The sequence below is a fragment of the Echinops telfairi genome, unplaced genomic scaffold, assembly GCF_000313985.2.
Source record: "Echinops telfairi isolate 266 unplaced genomic scaffold, ASM31398v2 ScPeMD7_7424;HRSCAF=8462, whole genome shotgun sequence".
NCBI classification, from domain to species: Eukaryota; Metazoa; Chordata; class Mammalia; order Afrosoricida; family Tenrecidae; genus Echinops; species Echinops telfairi.
Genome location: NW_022111324.1, coordinates 1,404,772 through 1,420,002, shown reverse-complemented (window position 1 = coordinate 1,420,002; position 15,231 = coordinate 1,404,772). Strand labels below are relative to the sequence as shown.

The 15,231-nt window shown below is 42.0% G+C and overlaps 1 protein-coding gene across 1 annotated transcript in view; it reads right to left on the bottom strand.

The window, feature by feature from the left end:
• DDR2 (discoidin domain receptor tyrosine kinase 2) overlaps positions 1 to 15,231 on the bottom strand; it is a 92,163-nt gene that overhangs the window by 43,386 nt on the left and 33,546 nt on the right. Inside the window, exons 3-8 of the mRNA XM_004706770.2 lie at positions 12,153 to 12,255; positions 9,356 to 9,587; positions 8,872 to 9,019; positions 8,447 to 8,552; positions 4,994 to 5,177; positions 977 to 1,220 (exon numbers count right to left, since the gene is read on the bottom strand). Coding sequence (XP_004706827.2) covers positions 977 to 1,220; positions 4,994 to 5,177; positions 8,447 to 8,552; positions 8,872 to 9,019; positions 9,356 to 9,587; positions 12,153 to 12,255 — 1,017 coding nt within the window. The remainder of the gene's footprint in view (positions 1 to 976; positions 1,221 to 4,993; positions 5,178 to 8,446; positions 8,553 to 8,871; positions 9,020 to 9,355; positions 9,588 to 12,152; positions 12,256 to 15,231) is intronic.

The following is a 15,231-nucleotide window of genomic DNA, read 5'->3' as shown; positions in this document are numbered from 1 at the left end:
AAAAAAAAAAAAAGAAAAGAAAAGTGTCAAACGGGATCCTAACTTGCTCTGTAGACTGTCACTAAAAAAGTCAATAAAGTATTTAAAAACAAAGAAAGGAAACTGAGTGATAGATAGATGAATGAGGATCTTGCAAATTTCCATTTAAATATTTCATTAGCGCCTAGGTGTGCATCCTATTAACTGCCTTCGTTTATAAAAAGGTTTTGGCACATCGTATTCTCTCTCTCTCTATATATATATATATATATATATATTTTTTTAACTATTTATCTTACATCTCTTCGAGTATAATGTATGAGAGAAAAGAGGTAATTACATATTCCACCAAATTCACAACTAATTCCTACCCTTCTGTGATAGTTACATAATTGCGTGTCAAGTTGATATATGGAATGTAAGGGTGGAGTCTAGCCTGTGGATCAGGTCACAGCCTGCTGGTACCTCCTTGTGGGTGTGGCCTTCTAATAAGGGGGGTCCCAGGAACCTCCCCCCTGCTCCCTCTGCTTTCATCTTCCTGCTGGAGAGCCACACTGAGACTTACAAGCCCTGTGATGCAGCCATCGCCAGTGGATCCACAAGACTTCACACCCATGTGCCCGTGATCTTCCTACATTCTGTATTGTTGCATGTGGTTGTGTGAGTCTGAAGAGGGACTTAAGGACTAGTGTCAGACTTATGGACTAGTATCGAACTTCTGGACTTGATCTGGACTGGCTGAGATATTTGTTTGATACATAATTACTTCCTGATATAAAGCTCTCTCTTATACATATATATGAGTTTCACTGGATTTGTTTCTGTAGTCAACCCAGCCTAACACAGTGCCCAACTAGTCACCCAAAGGGTTTCCTCTACCCACCAATTAGAAGATACCCACTCTTCTTGGAGACCTGCTAATGAGAATCTCTGGGCATATGCGTTCCTCCGTCATCACCCTGCGCCCACTTCCCCAAAGGGCCTTTGTGTTCCCTACCTGATTGGAAGGTGATCTCACTGAACATCATCCAAGTGTCAGCAAAATGGTACTGGCATTTGATGGCACTGGCCATGCGGTGGTGGAGGGGCACTGTGACAAATCGAGCACTGGGGTTGACGTCATCCAAGACAAGAGGGAAGGAGATAGCATTAGGTTCCCATTCATTGGCTTCAGAGCGGAAGTAGCACTGTACCTCCTTAAAGATCTTCACACCTTTCGCAAACATATTGTTGCAGTGGACCTGGCAGGAAAAGAGGTATGTGAGTTACCAGTTAATCTTATCAAGTGCCATGTGGACTTAATGCTGGCTTACCTAGTAGATCCTGAACTTGCATATTGCTCTGAGCAGCATCCTTAGAGAAGAGTTGGTGCTCTGGAATCTTCTGGACTTACCCCTCCAAGGGATTTTACAGTGGCAATGATGTGTTGTTACCAAGCCACCCATCACTTCCATGAAACTGTTTTCCCCTGGCCATCACACTTCACAATGTAGGACTGTAGTTTGTCTATCTGTTAAATGAGGGCTGGATCAACACCCAGTCTTCCCTTGCCCTTCACACTCTGAGTCTAGCATCCTCTCAATCATTGAAATTGAGCTGTCTTGAACTAAAAGGAAGATGGTTATGGAACTTCCTTCTCAGAGCAAGTTCCTTCTCAGAACTGCCAATGCCAGTTCACTCTTTCTCAACGAGTCTACTTTAGAAACCTGACATCATAATATTGTTGTTGTTTACTATCGTTGACACCATTCACTGGAATAAAACACTATCAACCCCATGTTGACCTGGATTCATTGCGCTTTCACAAGCCATTGTGATGCACAGTGTTTCCACTGTCTGATTTTTGGAAGTAGATCTCCTTTCTCCTTACCCCATCTAAGTTTTAAATCTCTTCTGAAATGTGTTCAACATGATAATGGCACGCAAGACATTAAAATATCATCCACTGACATAGGCAGAAGCTACACATGAGGTGCATTGGTCAGGAATAGGTTAGCTAGCATAATTTCTCCTTTTCTTTTTTTCTTCATGATCTCATGTCTTAATATTTATTCAGTGGTACAAAACTTCATTATTTTACAATTACATTTGGATAAGGCCATATGATGGGGGTATCCAATCTCCTTCATTAGTACTTTATGACCCACAGAAGAAGATCTATGGAGATTAGGGGGTTTGGGTGATTGCCTAGCCTATTGCCACAGGTACTTTGTGGCTTTTAGGGTACAGGTGTGGCTTTTAGGGGTCATCTGCTAAAAATATTTCACAGTATTTTTTTCTGTTACTCCTCACTGTGGTCAACAGCCTTCAACAAGTGAAATGTTCAAATTTGTAACTAACAACTTTCTGTGGAAGTTCAGCAACTCGTTCTCTGGGTCAGGCCTATGTGGAAAGTTCAGCGTTGTTGGCCACTAGCACACCACCCACAACAACAACTTTCCTGAATATAAAGACTTCACAGGCTGGAAAAGCACTGTTCTCTCTCTCTCTAGGGCAGTGGTTCTCGACCTTCCTAATGCTGCGACCCTTTAAAACAGTTCCTCATCTGTGGTGACCCCCCAACTATAACATTATTTTTGTTGCTACTTCATAACTGCAATTTTGCTACTGTTATGAATAGAGCAACCCCTGTGAAAGGGTCATTCAACCCCCAAAAGGGTCACATCCCACAGGTTGAGAATCGCTGCTCTAGGTATATAGTTCTTGATTTTGCTTTGCTGTTTTGTTTAAGCCTTTGAATTGCAACTTTAACAGTTTTCAGTACTCCTAGTCAGGTTTTGGGTTGTTGATATGGAAATGCTGTTCAGAATTGATTTTTCAGCTGAAGGAGAAAGTAGCGTGTGTAGAATTTTAATGATTAGAGAAACAGGCCAAGGATATCCTTCAAAATAGGGTTCATAGAATATTAAATCTAGTGGAAACCTTTAAAATCATCTAGTTCAGTGTTTCCCAAAATGGAAACCCAAGGGGTGTGATAGAGGATCTAGGGGCACTGCAAAAGCAGATGCCTACACTTGATCTTGGATGGGGGGAATATTGAGTAGTTTTATTTTATTCTTTTTCTAAAAGGGGCGCAGTAGGCAAAATAAATTTGGGAATCTATGACCTAGTGTAAACTATTCATACTAATGAGACAATGGGAGCTCAGAGAAGCTGTGATTTCCTCCTGGTCAGTCAACAGCAGGACTGGGTTCAGATCCATAGACTCCTAGTCCAGTGCTCTTTCCGCATAGCATGACCCAGAGGAATGGAGAAAATGTATCTAACTTTTCTGTTTGAATTTCTCCAAAATGTTTTAATGATGAAAACATGTGTTAATCCCTTTCTTGGGATGAATTAACTGTTCCAGTTTATTGAACACAAGTCAATGGAACAGGATTCAAAAAAAATCAAAGAAATACCATCTACAACTTTAACAGATTTTTCAGATGTTTGAAAATCTGCAAAGTGTTGGATAAGTGGCCTGTGGGGAAGGTAATAATCTTTCCCACAGATGTTTTGGGAATTCTCTTGGAATGCAAATAAATAGTATAGGATTTCATTCCCATGTGGACCTACATATTTATTTAATGAATACAATATATTTTTAAATGCATTAGTAGATTTTCATGTTACATTTTAACTTTTCTTTAAGAAAATTTTGGCAGTGAATTACCTAGAGGCAAAAATAAATCTTGGGAGACATCTTTTACTTTTTATTTATCTCAGAAAAAAATTAAAATATGCCGAGGACTTGTTTGGCCTTGAAAGCAAAGGACTCCAGTCAGTTCCTTAAAAGTTTCTGGCACCTTATATTGCAGAACAATGCTTTGAATGATTTTGACCTGGAATAAGCTGGTTAAAAAGAAGTTTCTGGGAACTGCTGGGAACTCAGAAAGACCAAAGCTGATTAATGAATGATTTTAATTTCATTGTTCTTGTTTTCAGGTGTCACATGAGCTAGCAGTCCCACAGCCAGACACTCATGCCAGGAAGCAGGAAGCAAAGAGCCACAAGAAAGAGAGACGTTCTTGATGAAACATACCACTTTCCTCTAGTTCCTAAATGCTTCCTCCTCCCTCACTATTATGATCCCAATTCCACCTTGCAAGTCTGGCTAGACCAGAGGATGTACACTGGTATAGATAGGAACCAGAAACACAGGGAATCCAAGGCGAATGATCCCTTCAGCACCAGTGGTGTGAGTGGCAATACTGGGAGGGTAGAGGGAGGGGTTGGAAATGGGGGACCGATCACAAGGATCTACATGTGACCTCCTCCCTTGGGGAAGGACAACAGAAAAGTGGGTGAAGGGAGACATCGGACAGGGCAAGATATGACAACATAATAATATATAAATTATTAAGGGCTCATGAGGGAGTGGGGAGCGGGGAGAGAGGGGAAAAATGAGGAGCTGATGCCAGGGGCTTAGGTGGAGAGCAAATGTTTTGAGAATGATGAGGGCAATGAATGTACAAATGTGCTTTACACAATTGATGTATGTATGGATTGTGATAAGAGTTGTATGAGCCCCTAATAAAGTGATATTTTTTAAAAAAAGAAAGAGAGAAGTTCTCACTGCAATTCGTATAAAAGGCCACAACCATAAGGAGGTATCAACAGATCTAATGGGCAGGTTGGACTCCACCCCTACCTCCACCCAGCTCTAGCTATCAAAGCTAAAAAAACAATAATAATCCAATTGTATAGTTGTATTGGTTTTTAAAACGTAACCATATTCATTGACCCTAAAAGTCAAGGAGACACTGTGGCTACTGTGTCTAAAGCCTAAGTCAACATTGGTGCTGCAATACACTGACAGCCAATGGCTTCATCTAATCCTTTCATCAAAAAATGAAGAAAACAGCCCAGAGAGATAAGTGACTTGCACAATGCATCCAAGTAGGTAGTGGCTGAATATGCTTCTGAATCCAGGACAAGTGGTGTTGGCCCAGATTCTTTCTAACCAGGCTTTCTCTACCAGCTATGATTTTGGCCTCCCTGCAGAAATCCTGCTGCACCTGAGACCACTGACCTTCATGGTAGTGAAATTCCTGATGCGATCAAATTCAAACATGATCTCAATGTAGCCATTGGTGGTGCTCTCATTCCGCCAACCCACGTAGTCATAGCCAGGCCACACATGGTATTCATGGGTCTGGGTGAAGTCATCCAGGCCAGACACCCCATCTGTCAACTGGCCCAGCCCTTCCGTCATGCTGCTCAGGCCAGAAAGAGAGAAGGAAACGGAAGAGAGGAACCTGGAGTTAATCACACATTCACGAAGAGCTTTGGCTCAGCTTCTTCACCCTGATGTTATGAGAGCTGAACTTGGAGTTTAAATGATTATGAAACTTCATATGTGCTTTGCAATATGGACTCGTTTTTCCTGTATCACTGGAGGAAAAATCTCACAAAAACAAATTTTATAAAATATGTAATTGATGCCTACCCCTTAAATAGTAAATCTCTTAAATAATTCTTATTATATTTTTAAAAGCTTTCCATAATCCACTGTATCCTTGACTATTCTTGACTATCCTTGACTGAATGTAACAAAATCTTTATATGATATAATTGATAAATCAAGGCATCAACAAGGGAATTAATTATGGAATAAGCAATATATTATATAGCAGCATTTGTCACATCACTAAAAAAACAAAAATGGTCCCAGATCATATTAGGAATTTTTCTCACTCTCTTTGACTCTGTGTTATCATTGTTTATTTAATCCACTTCAGAGAATCCATAATCTATCTCTATCCAACATCTCCTACCCAATACATCAAACAAAAAGTATATAGGTGTATATATCTATATTCTTATTGTCAACATTTAAATTCTAACTTATATATAATTTTAATTAAACTTGTAGAATGTTAGTCTGATAGTGTAAAATTCATGGGTTTCATGAGAGTCTCTGGTATTGGATTTACTTTTGTTTTTCGAGCTCAGCAGTCTTTTCCACTCCTAGTCTATGTTTTGATTGGCCAAGTTTGCTGGGATGTAGGTGTTGAATGGGAACCAGGTGTTGAATGCGCAGTTGTTGTTGCTGTTGGGTGCTCTCTAGTAGAACTGTCCTTAGGGGTTCCCAGACCATACTTCTTATGGGAGCAGGTCACCAGGTAGGTCTTTCTCCCATGAAACTATTGTGTGGGTTATGCCCAGCTCTCAGTTTTCCGCCTAGCACTTAGCCATTGCACCACCAAGGCGCCCCTTTGCACAGCAGACACTCAAAGTAGATATACTGAATGAATCACTGACATGTCCGTGGTTTCAGCAACCTATATTGGCATGCTTTATCTAATGCTTTCTTGTCATCAAATGAGATTGCAAATAGTCCCCTAAATGAAGGCCTCTTCCTTATTCTCATAGCCAATGTCACTATTATAACTTTGGTCCTTAATTCTTCCCAACCAATGGGATTTGGAATGACAAAATATCCCTCATTACCTCCTTTCTCTAGCCAAATCTCAGCTTTCGAGGAGGCTTGAATAATCTACTGAAAGCATATCTTCACTCATGTCCTAAACTTAAAAGTTCTTCAGTGATTTAGGAGGAGGAGGATGATAAGGGGAGGAGAAGGAAGAAGAGAAGGTAGCAGTAGAGGAGAAAAGGAATTCCTGCCTCTGACATCCAAGTTATTCCAAAATGTGACAATCTGCCTTGCTGGACTTCTCATCTACTACTTTGCTACATAAACATGGCCCACAGTTAAACTAAACAGTTGATGTTTCCTAGATATTCCCCTAAAAATAAACCTTAGTTGTTGCTTGTTTTTGATGTCATTTCCTCCTCTTACAATGCTATTTCAAGAATCTCTAACTGTGAAAAGTCTACCCATTCTTTGGTCCCCATTTCAGATTTCACAATTTTTTCCCCAGTGGCCCGCCAATCAGATAATAATTCACAGGTGTTTAACATTTTAGAGAATGTTTTGTTATAGATTTTTATCATTTAAATGTCATATGATTTAGAAGACATAATTACCATGGAAATTCCATAACTTAAAAGTTACATGAATGCAGGTGTTGTCATTCTCAATGCTGTGTGTTTCTACCCAGAAACCTTTAGATCCCAGAAAGCTAGGAAGACATGTCTTAATTATATCATATGAATTTCCATTCCTAACTATGAGTTCCTAAAGGCAGTATCAATGACTTCATTATCCCAAGATACCCACTATACCTATCTAAATTCTTTGTATATTATATAGATGATTAGCACTGGCTTATTGAATTGGACTAAATTCAATTGATCTCCAATTTTCTCTGTGCCTTGAGTATGTGTTGTTTGATTTTGGCTAAGTGAAATGATGCTAACATGTTTTACACAAATGAGAAATAGCAAGGACTAAGTAAATGGAAAGAAAGCGACAAGGAATAGAAGAACCAGAGGATGGAGCTAGGAAGTTGTGTTTTGTTGTCTACACGTAGGCCAATGGAAGTTCTATAAATCCCTCACTCCCTTTTCTAAGACTCATGAATCCCTCCCTCTCTCAGCCACTAGGAATCTCCATGATTTAAGACCAATCTGGACTTTCTTTTGTCTAATTCCTCTCATTGACACAATCTTTGCAGATAACGATCAATCTAAGAGAGAGAAGTGTTGGACTGGGATACGAGAACGATAGCATGGCTTCGAGTAACATGGAATGGATGGGATCAATCCCTGCCTCGCCTTAAATTGCTACTCTCTGTGATCATTTCTCCACCACGGCCCTCCATTGGTCTAGTTCAGACCTATCCACTGGTTCTTTCTTTTTTTCCCAGCCCTATTTTCTTCTGTAGGAGCCCTGGTGGTGTAGTGGTTACATGTTGGGCTGCTATCCAAATGGTTGGCAGTTTGAAACCACCAGCAGCTCTGTAGGAGAGCCTGGGCTTTCTACTCCGGTAAACAGTCGTGGTCTTGGAAACGCACAGGGACTCACCATGAGTCAGCATTGACTTGATGGCAGTGCATTTGGTTGGAGTTCTGTTATGGTCAGATCATGCATATCCCCCAGCTCTGCCTGCTCTCCAATCCTCTCTCTTACCTAACAATCATTACTAGAAAATTGCCTAATCTTACTAGTTTCGTTCTATACCCAACTTCTGACACATTTAAATGTATAGACTCATCCTTCCTCAATTTGTTTAGCTATCCAATTTATTAATTGTTCTTATCACTTCAGTTCCTCTAGTTGGTTTTTCTCAGAAGGAGGTCAGTATTTGTGAGCAGCCACATGTCCTATTTTGAAGCTCAAAAAATATGGCATCACATAGTTTAGCCTTGCTTTGTGAACATTGTTTCCTGTGTTATTACTCTATCTTTCTAAACCAACTCTCTAAGTTCCCTGTGAATGAAGACCATGTAGTTGACTTCATCTAAATGCTCTTGCATACTAGTTGACTGATTGATTAGCCATTGATGCCAAGCCATGAAAAAATACAGTTCCCTCCTAGTAGCCCTTTTCCCATTTGGATGATCAGAAACCAGAATTTACCTGTACCCAATGGCTCCATCATAGACAGAATCATTCAGATAAACGACGGAGCCTCCGGGGAGTACAAACTGCTGCCCAGCTGGAGCACTGTAAGACACCAAGCCATCTGCCAAAGGAAACACAACAGTGTCAATACCTTGGGAAAGGAGATGAGCCTGTGACTCCTGACTACCTGAGGTACAAGTTTATGCAGTACATCTACTCAGGACTCCATCCGGGTGCGCAAGGAATACTCTTAAGACCACTCCTGAGCAGAAGTCAACAGAGTGGCTCTGAAGAGTGCATTATTCCCAGTGCGGGGCACCAAGAGGGAATCGCTTCACTCTAGGGATTCCAGAGCCCATCCCTTCTGATTTGCTTGCCTTTCTTTCCCTGGGGTTGGGGGTTTTAAAGGACTCTACCAGCTCCCTCTGTCAGGGACCTACCTAGCCAGACACAGCCATAAAGCTCCACCCGCATGCACACGTTCATGGAGTGGTCAGTGACTGGGATGAAGCGAACCAATCTGGCCACAATGGGTGGTTCCAAGTCCTTTAGGATTATGTCATAGGGGTTATTGTTCCCAACCAGCACCTATGGAGACAGAAAACAGTGAGGAGATGCTGACTTTTTGTACTGACGTCACCCTCAACATCACCATTGTTTTTCAGAACACCTCTCCTTAACAAAATATTTTTCCCCAAAAAATATTAGTGTGGTCAAATATGTATAACAAGGTGATCATGCTAAGTATTTTTAAAGTGTAGAACTCTCTTTTCCTCCCCTTCATTTTTCATTAAGGAGCTGTGTTTCTACTCACCCGTGTGGCACATTTACAAGAAGATGGCAGGCCACGTCCACACGGTCAACGTATGCAATTCCTTTCTTAGTCTGAGTCTGATTAAAGGTCTGGATGTCTCTTCTTCCTACCTGTTTCCCTTCCCGGTTCCTCCACGAGATCCAGCGAGTGCCATCTCGGCTGTAAGTGATCTTGTACATGGGGGCAAACTCAATGCCATGGCCCCCTGCATGGCGCCCCTGGGTCCCCACCAGAGTGATAAAGTGCAAGGTGTGCAAGTCAATCTGCAGAAACTCCTTCAGATCATCGGGTTCCACTGGAATCTCAGGGCACCAGGCTCCATCCCCTTCTTCTGAGTCCAGCCTTCAAGGGCAAAACGTGGTGAGAAGGGAGAAGATCAGGAAACCATAGAATCATTGACCAATCCACAGCAAACCACTGCCCTGCCCTCAGGGCAAATAGCCAACTGGGAGCCTGGTCCAGATTGACTCATGAGTCCTTCCCACTAGGCAGACTGCCACCGCAGCACCCACCTGTGATCAGTTTCTTCTTCTGAGGGCACCAGGAAACCAAAGCCAACCATCACCAGGGAGTAAAGCTCTGGAGATCACATGTAGCCTTCATTCATTACCTTGAGTTTTTACATGTATTGCTCTATAATTACCATATTATTCTGCAATCACTGGCACAATTTACTTTGGAACTTCTTCTGGCTGGAGCCATTAATGTTTGCACTTCCTCATCCACCTCCCCATTCTCCCCTCCCATGCCCGCAAGCAAATCGCTACTGTCTTTGGAGCTCCACCTATGCCAGGTTCCCTACACAGATAAATGTACAAAATAATGGCAAACAACAAACCAGGACCCAGCAGCAATGACTATGTAAATTAGAGAAAGACCTGAATCTAACAGAAAGAAGAGAATATTAAAAATGTAGAATAAATTCTCATTCAGTTCAGTTCCAATCTAAGTACAGCTGCTAAACGCCACTTTACAATGCTTTGTCTGATAGGAGGGCTATTAATGTTCCTACTCTATGTGAATTGGGGATTCACCAGGGGCTTGATCCACATAGGGACCCTGCAGATGGATTTTGGGCTACCACTTTCATCCACCACTTTCTGCAAACCGGGGGTGTAGAATTGAGGCACTGGTTCTGTTCCTTCTCCTCTCTGGGTTGGATCTTATCATTCACATCCCTTGGATCACCCAGGCTGATATGTTTCTTCCGTGTAGACTTAGCTGACTCCTTTGACTTCTTGTTAGATAATCTTGTTTTGAGACAGTCTATAAGAGCCCAGATACTATTTTTCATGAGAGTAGAGCACCATCTGATTTCTTCACCACACTTTGCTTGGCGCCCAAAACTTCAGTGATCTCCTTTTGCAGGGCAAATTCAGAAGAATGAATTGTTCTATGAATGTGGTCTACGAACACATGAGAGTTCAAAATCCATCCATAGAGCTATAGTTCCTCTAAGGTCCCCTTGGAGACATCATTGTCATCTCATTGTAGTACATCTTAGATCTTCCCCATGGAGCTTACAGCCACTTTACTGAGAGTGACATTATTTTAGTCCATGACAAAGCACAGTTGAGCAAAGGATTTTATACAGGTGTAGGAGTTCTTATCAGACTGTGATACACGAAGTGTTAACCTCTGTATCTTCAAAATGTGGGTGACTGGACACGGGTTACACATGCTATGCGTGTGGAGATATGGTAAGACTTTCAGCACTATTTATCTATGAGGGCAGAGCTATGCCTGGCAGACGAACACCTGTCGCGTAAAGCCCTGCCATGATTTCAATAGAGGCCTAGAAGGAAAGTACATGATTTTACCTTCCATGTTCTCACCAAGTCATTTTACCACCACCTCTGCTCCCCCCATTCCAGCCTCGGCTTAGTAACCCTAGCCATCCCTTGCTTAAATACCATGTTGTAGAGCCACTGGGAGTAAGGATGGAAGGACAGTAAGATCTCCAGTGTGGGCTGTGCTATGCAGTGGGATTGTTACAAGCAGGATGGGTATGGAAGCCCAGCAAAAAAGCTATGGAAACCCAAAGTGACCGTGATGGGTACGAGCATGTCAGGGAAAAAGTCAATCATCAGACTTTATCTTTGTCCCCCTAGGCAGCGCTCCCACTGAGAAAAGTGGCAAAGTCAATATGGAGTTTATCTTGGAACCTCTTCTTATACCCCCCCCTTTCCTTAGAATGTGCCCTTCTCTCCCAGAAGCCACTTTCTCTCTGATCCAACTTGTCGATCTTCCCTTTACTCTGTCACGATCTAAGATATGCATTTTGGAGACTACTTAGCAAGGTTGCTTGTGATACTAAGGTTCTTCTTACTTAAAGGAAATGAATACTTTACCCCAAATTAATTGGGTTCAAAATAATAAGCCCCAGTCAGTAGAACAGTTTTAGTTGATTGCTTTTGATGCTATAGTTGATAGACTATATGTTCATAGAAATTCTAAAAGTGACCTCATTCTATTTCTGGGTAAGGATGGCTCTTCTGTACAAGAGACCCTTGAGAGAAGGGAGGCCCTTATTGCGAAGCGGAGTGACTGTTACATCCTTGATCCTTTGCACTGTAAATAATGTGTCAGAGTCACTCACCAAAGAGGACCATCGTTTCTAACTTCTAGTGGCCTCCATTACCTGCGCTGTCTCATCTCTGAAAGAGATGGTCCACCTTCTGTAGCCCCTGTGTTGGTAGTGTGGTTGGGACGGGGCTGCCAGATCAGCACCTGGATTCCCCCTCTGAGAATGCACAGAGCAGAGTGAGCCCCCTTGATGTTCATCCTCTGTTCCCACCAGCTACTGCCAAGTACCACCCCACTTTTCCAGCCTCCCGAGGCAGGGCTCAATGTCCAGCGTATCTGTCCGGCCCAAACCCCAGGATTGCCTGGAGCAGTCATTCTCACCTTCCATATTTGGCAGCTGTGGAGTCTGACCACTGACTGGAAGCTGTGATGTCCTCATCTGGAATGTGGCCTCCTGACATGCCCAGAGGGTAGCGGCAGACAGCTGGACAAAGAAACCCAAGGAACAGAGAGGGGATGCATTTAGTTTTTATTTCCAGAGTTCCTCGCGAAGAAGAGCACTGATTAGTGGATAGGGAAGAAAAAGATTTAAACCTTCCTAAGTTCCTCCATGAACCCATTTTTACCATCCACACGCTATCAGATTTTTCTTTCTGACTGTGCCTCCAAAGAATTCAGGCCTTCAAGCCCTGACCGTCAGTCAAACCTACCTTTTTGTTACCGGTACAATTTTTACAAGTCATGTAATATAATGAGATGATATACCTTTTGCATTTGATAACAAGCCCAGTGGCCTATCCTGTTCTGCAGTCAGCAGACATGCGCTTCTTCCTCTTTTAAATTGGTTCTGGAACCTTTGGGGAAGGTTCACACCCAAACAGCCGCTCCTTCGAGCTGCCCTTCTTCTTCCCTTTCTGCCGAATTCCACACAAATTGTTTAGGGACATGAGCTACATGTATCACTAATTGTCAACAATATTTTTAACTGTGTTTAGTTTGTTCCCTTGCCAATATTCTAGAATGCAAATGTTGGAAACAAAGGAAGGAACAATATTGGGAAAAGATGTCCTTGCTCATAGAAAAGAAGCTGGAGATCACATGATAGGATTTTGCGAGAGCAGTGACTTCTTCATAGCAAATACCTTTACAACCATGCACACAGTGACTGTACATATGGGCTTGTTCAGATGGAATACACAGAAATCAAATCGACTCAATCTGTGGGCAGAAACCACGGAGAAGCTCACGCTTAGTCGCTAAACTGAACCTGCTCGCTGTGGAACAAATCACCATTAGCTCATACGGAAATCCAGGCTGATATTGAAGAAAATGAAAACAAATCCACAAGAGTCAAAAATGACCTTGTGTCTATTATCCCACCAGACTTTTGAGAGCATCTCAAGAACAGGTTCGAAGCATGAACATCAGTGACAGAATACCCGGAGAGCTGCAGGAGGACATCAAGAACATCCCACATCAAGACAGAAAAAGTCGTTAAAAAGACAAGAAATAAAGACAGATCGCAGTGGATTTCAGAGGGCCTCTGAAACTTGCCTTTAACCATCAAATAGCTAAGGCACATGGAAGAAATGACCAACTTAAAGACCTGAACAGACATTTCAAAGGTCAATCAGAGAAGGCAAAGTATTATAATGAAAGTTGCAAGTCTCAGACTTAGAAAACGGAAGAACACTCAGCACATCTTCATCTGAAAGAGCTTCAGACAAAAAAAATCAAGCCTCAAGTTGCAAAACTGAAAGATTCTACCCTGTTTCCCTCAAAATTAGACGGTGTCTTATATTAATTTTGGCTCCCAAAGATGCACTGGGTCTTATTTTCAGAGAATAGCTTATTTTTCCATGAAGAAGAATATGGTACACATCTATTGTTGAACAAAAAAAAAGGAAATTTGTTACCTGTATACGGTATGGTAGCAGTTGTCATCACAAACCAGCATAACCAGACAAATTGTGAATCCTACAGTATCAAGAATTTCTTGTTACTACCATTATTTCCATGTACAACAATCTATGATACATTTACTCATAGTCTATGGTACATTTACTCACACTTCCTGTCTGCTCCACCTGTGCTGTGAGCTGCGTGGCGGCTTTAATGCTCCCCAAGCGTTTATATTCTCTGGGGACCTGCAAGCCCCCTAATTACAGGTGAAGACATACGTCACAGAAAGGGGTTGTGCTATAGGTATTACAGTAATGGGAGGGGGTGATCTAGGGGTATCCAAGCAATAGGAAGAGGAGGGATTGGGGGTGTACATGCGGCAAGATGGGCGGATCCTAGATTTCGGATGGCAGCTTGACTTGACCGGTTCTCTGGGTCTCCATAGGAACCATTATCAGTAGGGTGTAAACTCCGCCTACAGGAACCAAGCTAATGGTGGTAAGCTTCCAAGAGAGAGAGAGAGAAATAACCCATTGTCTCCAGCACAGCATTGCCTTCAGGGAGGATTAAGCATCTGGCCTCCCCCCACACTTGTCTATGCCAGGAAATTTGGAAGACAGTTACTTGACAAACTGATTGGAAGAAATCCATCTTTGCACCCATTCCAAAGAAAGGTCACCTAATAGAATGCTTAAGTCATAGAACAATATCATTAATATCACATGCAAGTAAAATATTGCAAAAAAATTTCATTCAATGGTTGCAACAGTACATGGACATGGAGTTGCCAGAAATTCAGACAGGATTCAGAAGAGAGCATGGACCAAGACGTGTCATTGCTGATGTTAAACCAGTCTTAGCTCAAAGCAGAGAATAATGACGATGCTAAGTCGTTCCACTGTGTGGCCCACAACAAACTATGAATAGCCGTGAGAAGAGTGAAAATTCCAGGAGAGTCCATGGTGCTCATGCAGAAAGTATACATGGATCAAGAGGAAGCTGTATGAATAAAAGAAGGGGATTCTTCAGGGTTTAAAATCAGGAACAGTGTGAATATGCAGATCATAATCAGAGAAACTGGGTTATATAAAGGAGAGTATGGTATCAGGATTGGGGGAAGGCGACGTGCAGATGACAGGCTCTTGCTTGACGATAGTGAGGAGGACTTGAAGCACTTGCTGATGAAAATCAAGGATTCTAGACTTTAGTATGATTACAACTCAATGTAAAGAAAACCAAATTCTTCACAAATAGGTAACATGATAAACAGATTTTAAAAATGAAGCTGTCAAGGATTTTGTCTTGCTTGGATTCACAATTAATGCTCATGGAAACAGCAGTCAAGAGATCAAATGATGCATAGCTGAAAAAGATTTCTTTAAGTGTTGAAAAGCAGGCCCATTACTTTGAGGACTAAGGGGCACCTGACCCAAGCCAGGATGTTTACCATGGCCCCACATGCATGAGAAAGTCAGGCATTGAATAGGAAAGACTGGAGAATATTCAATACACTTGAACTGTAGTGTTGGGGAAGAATATTAGAAGGACTATGGACTGC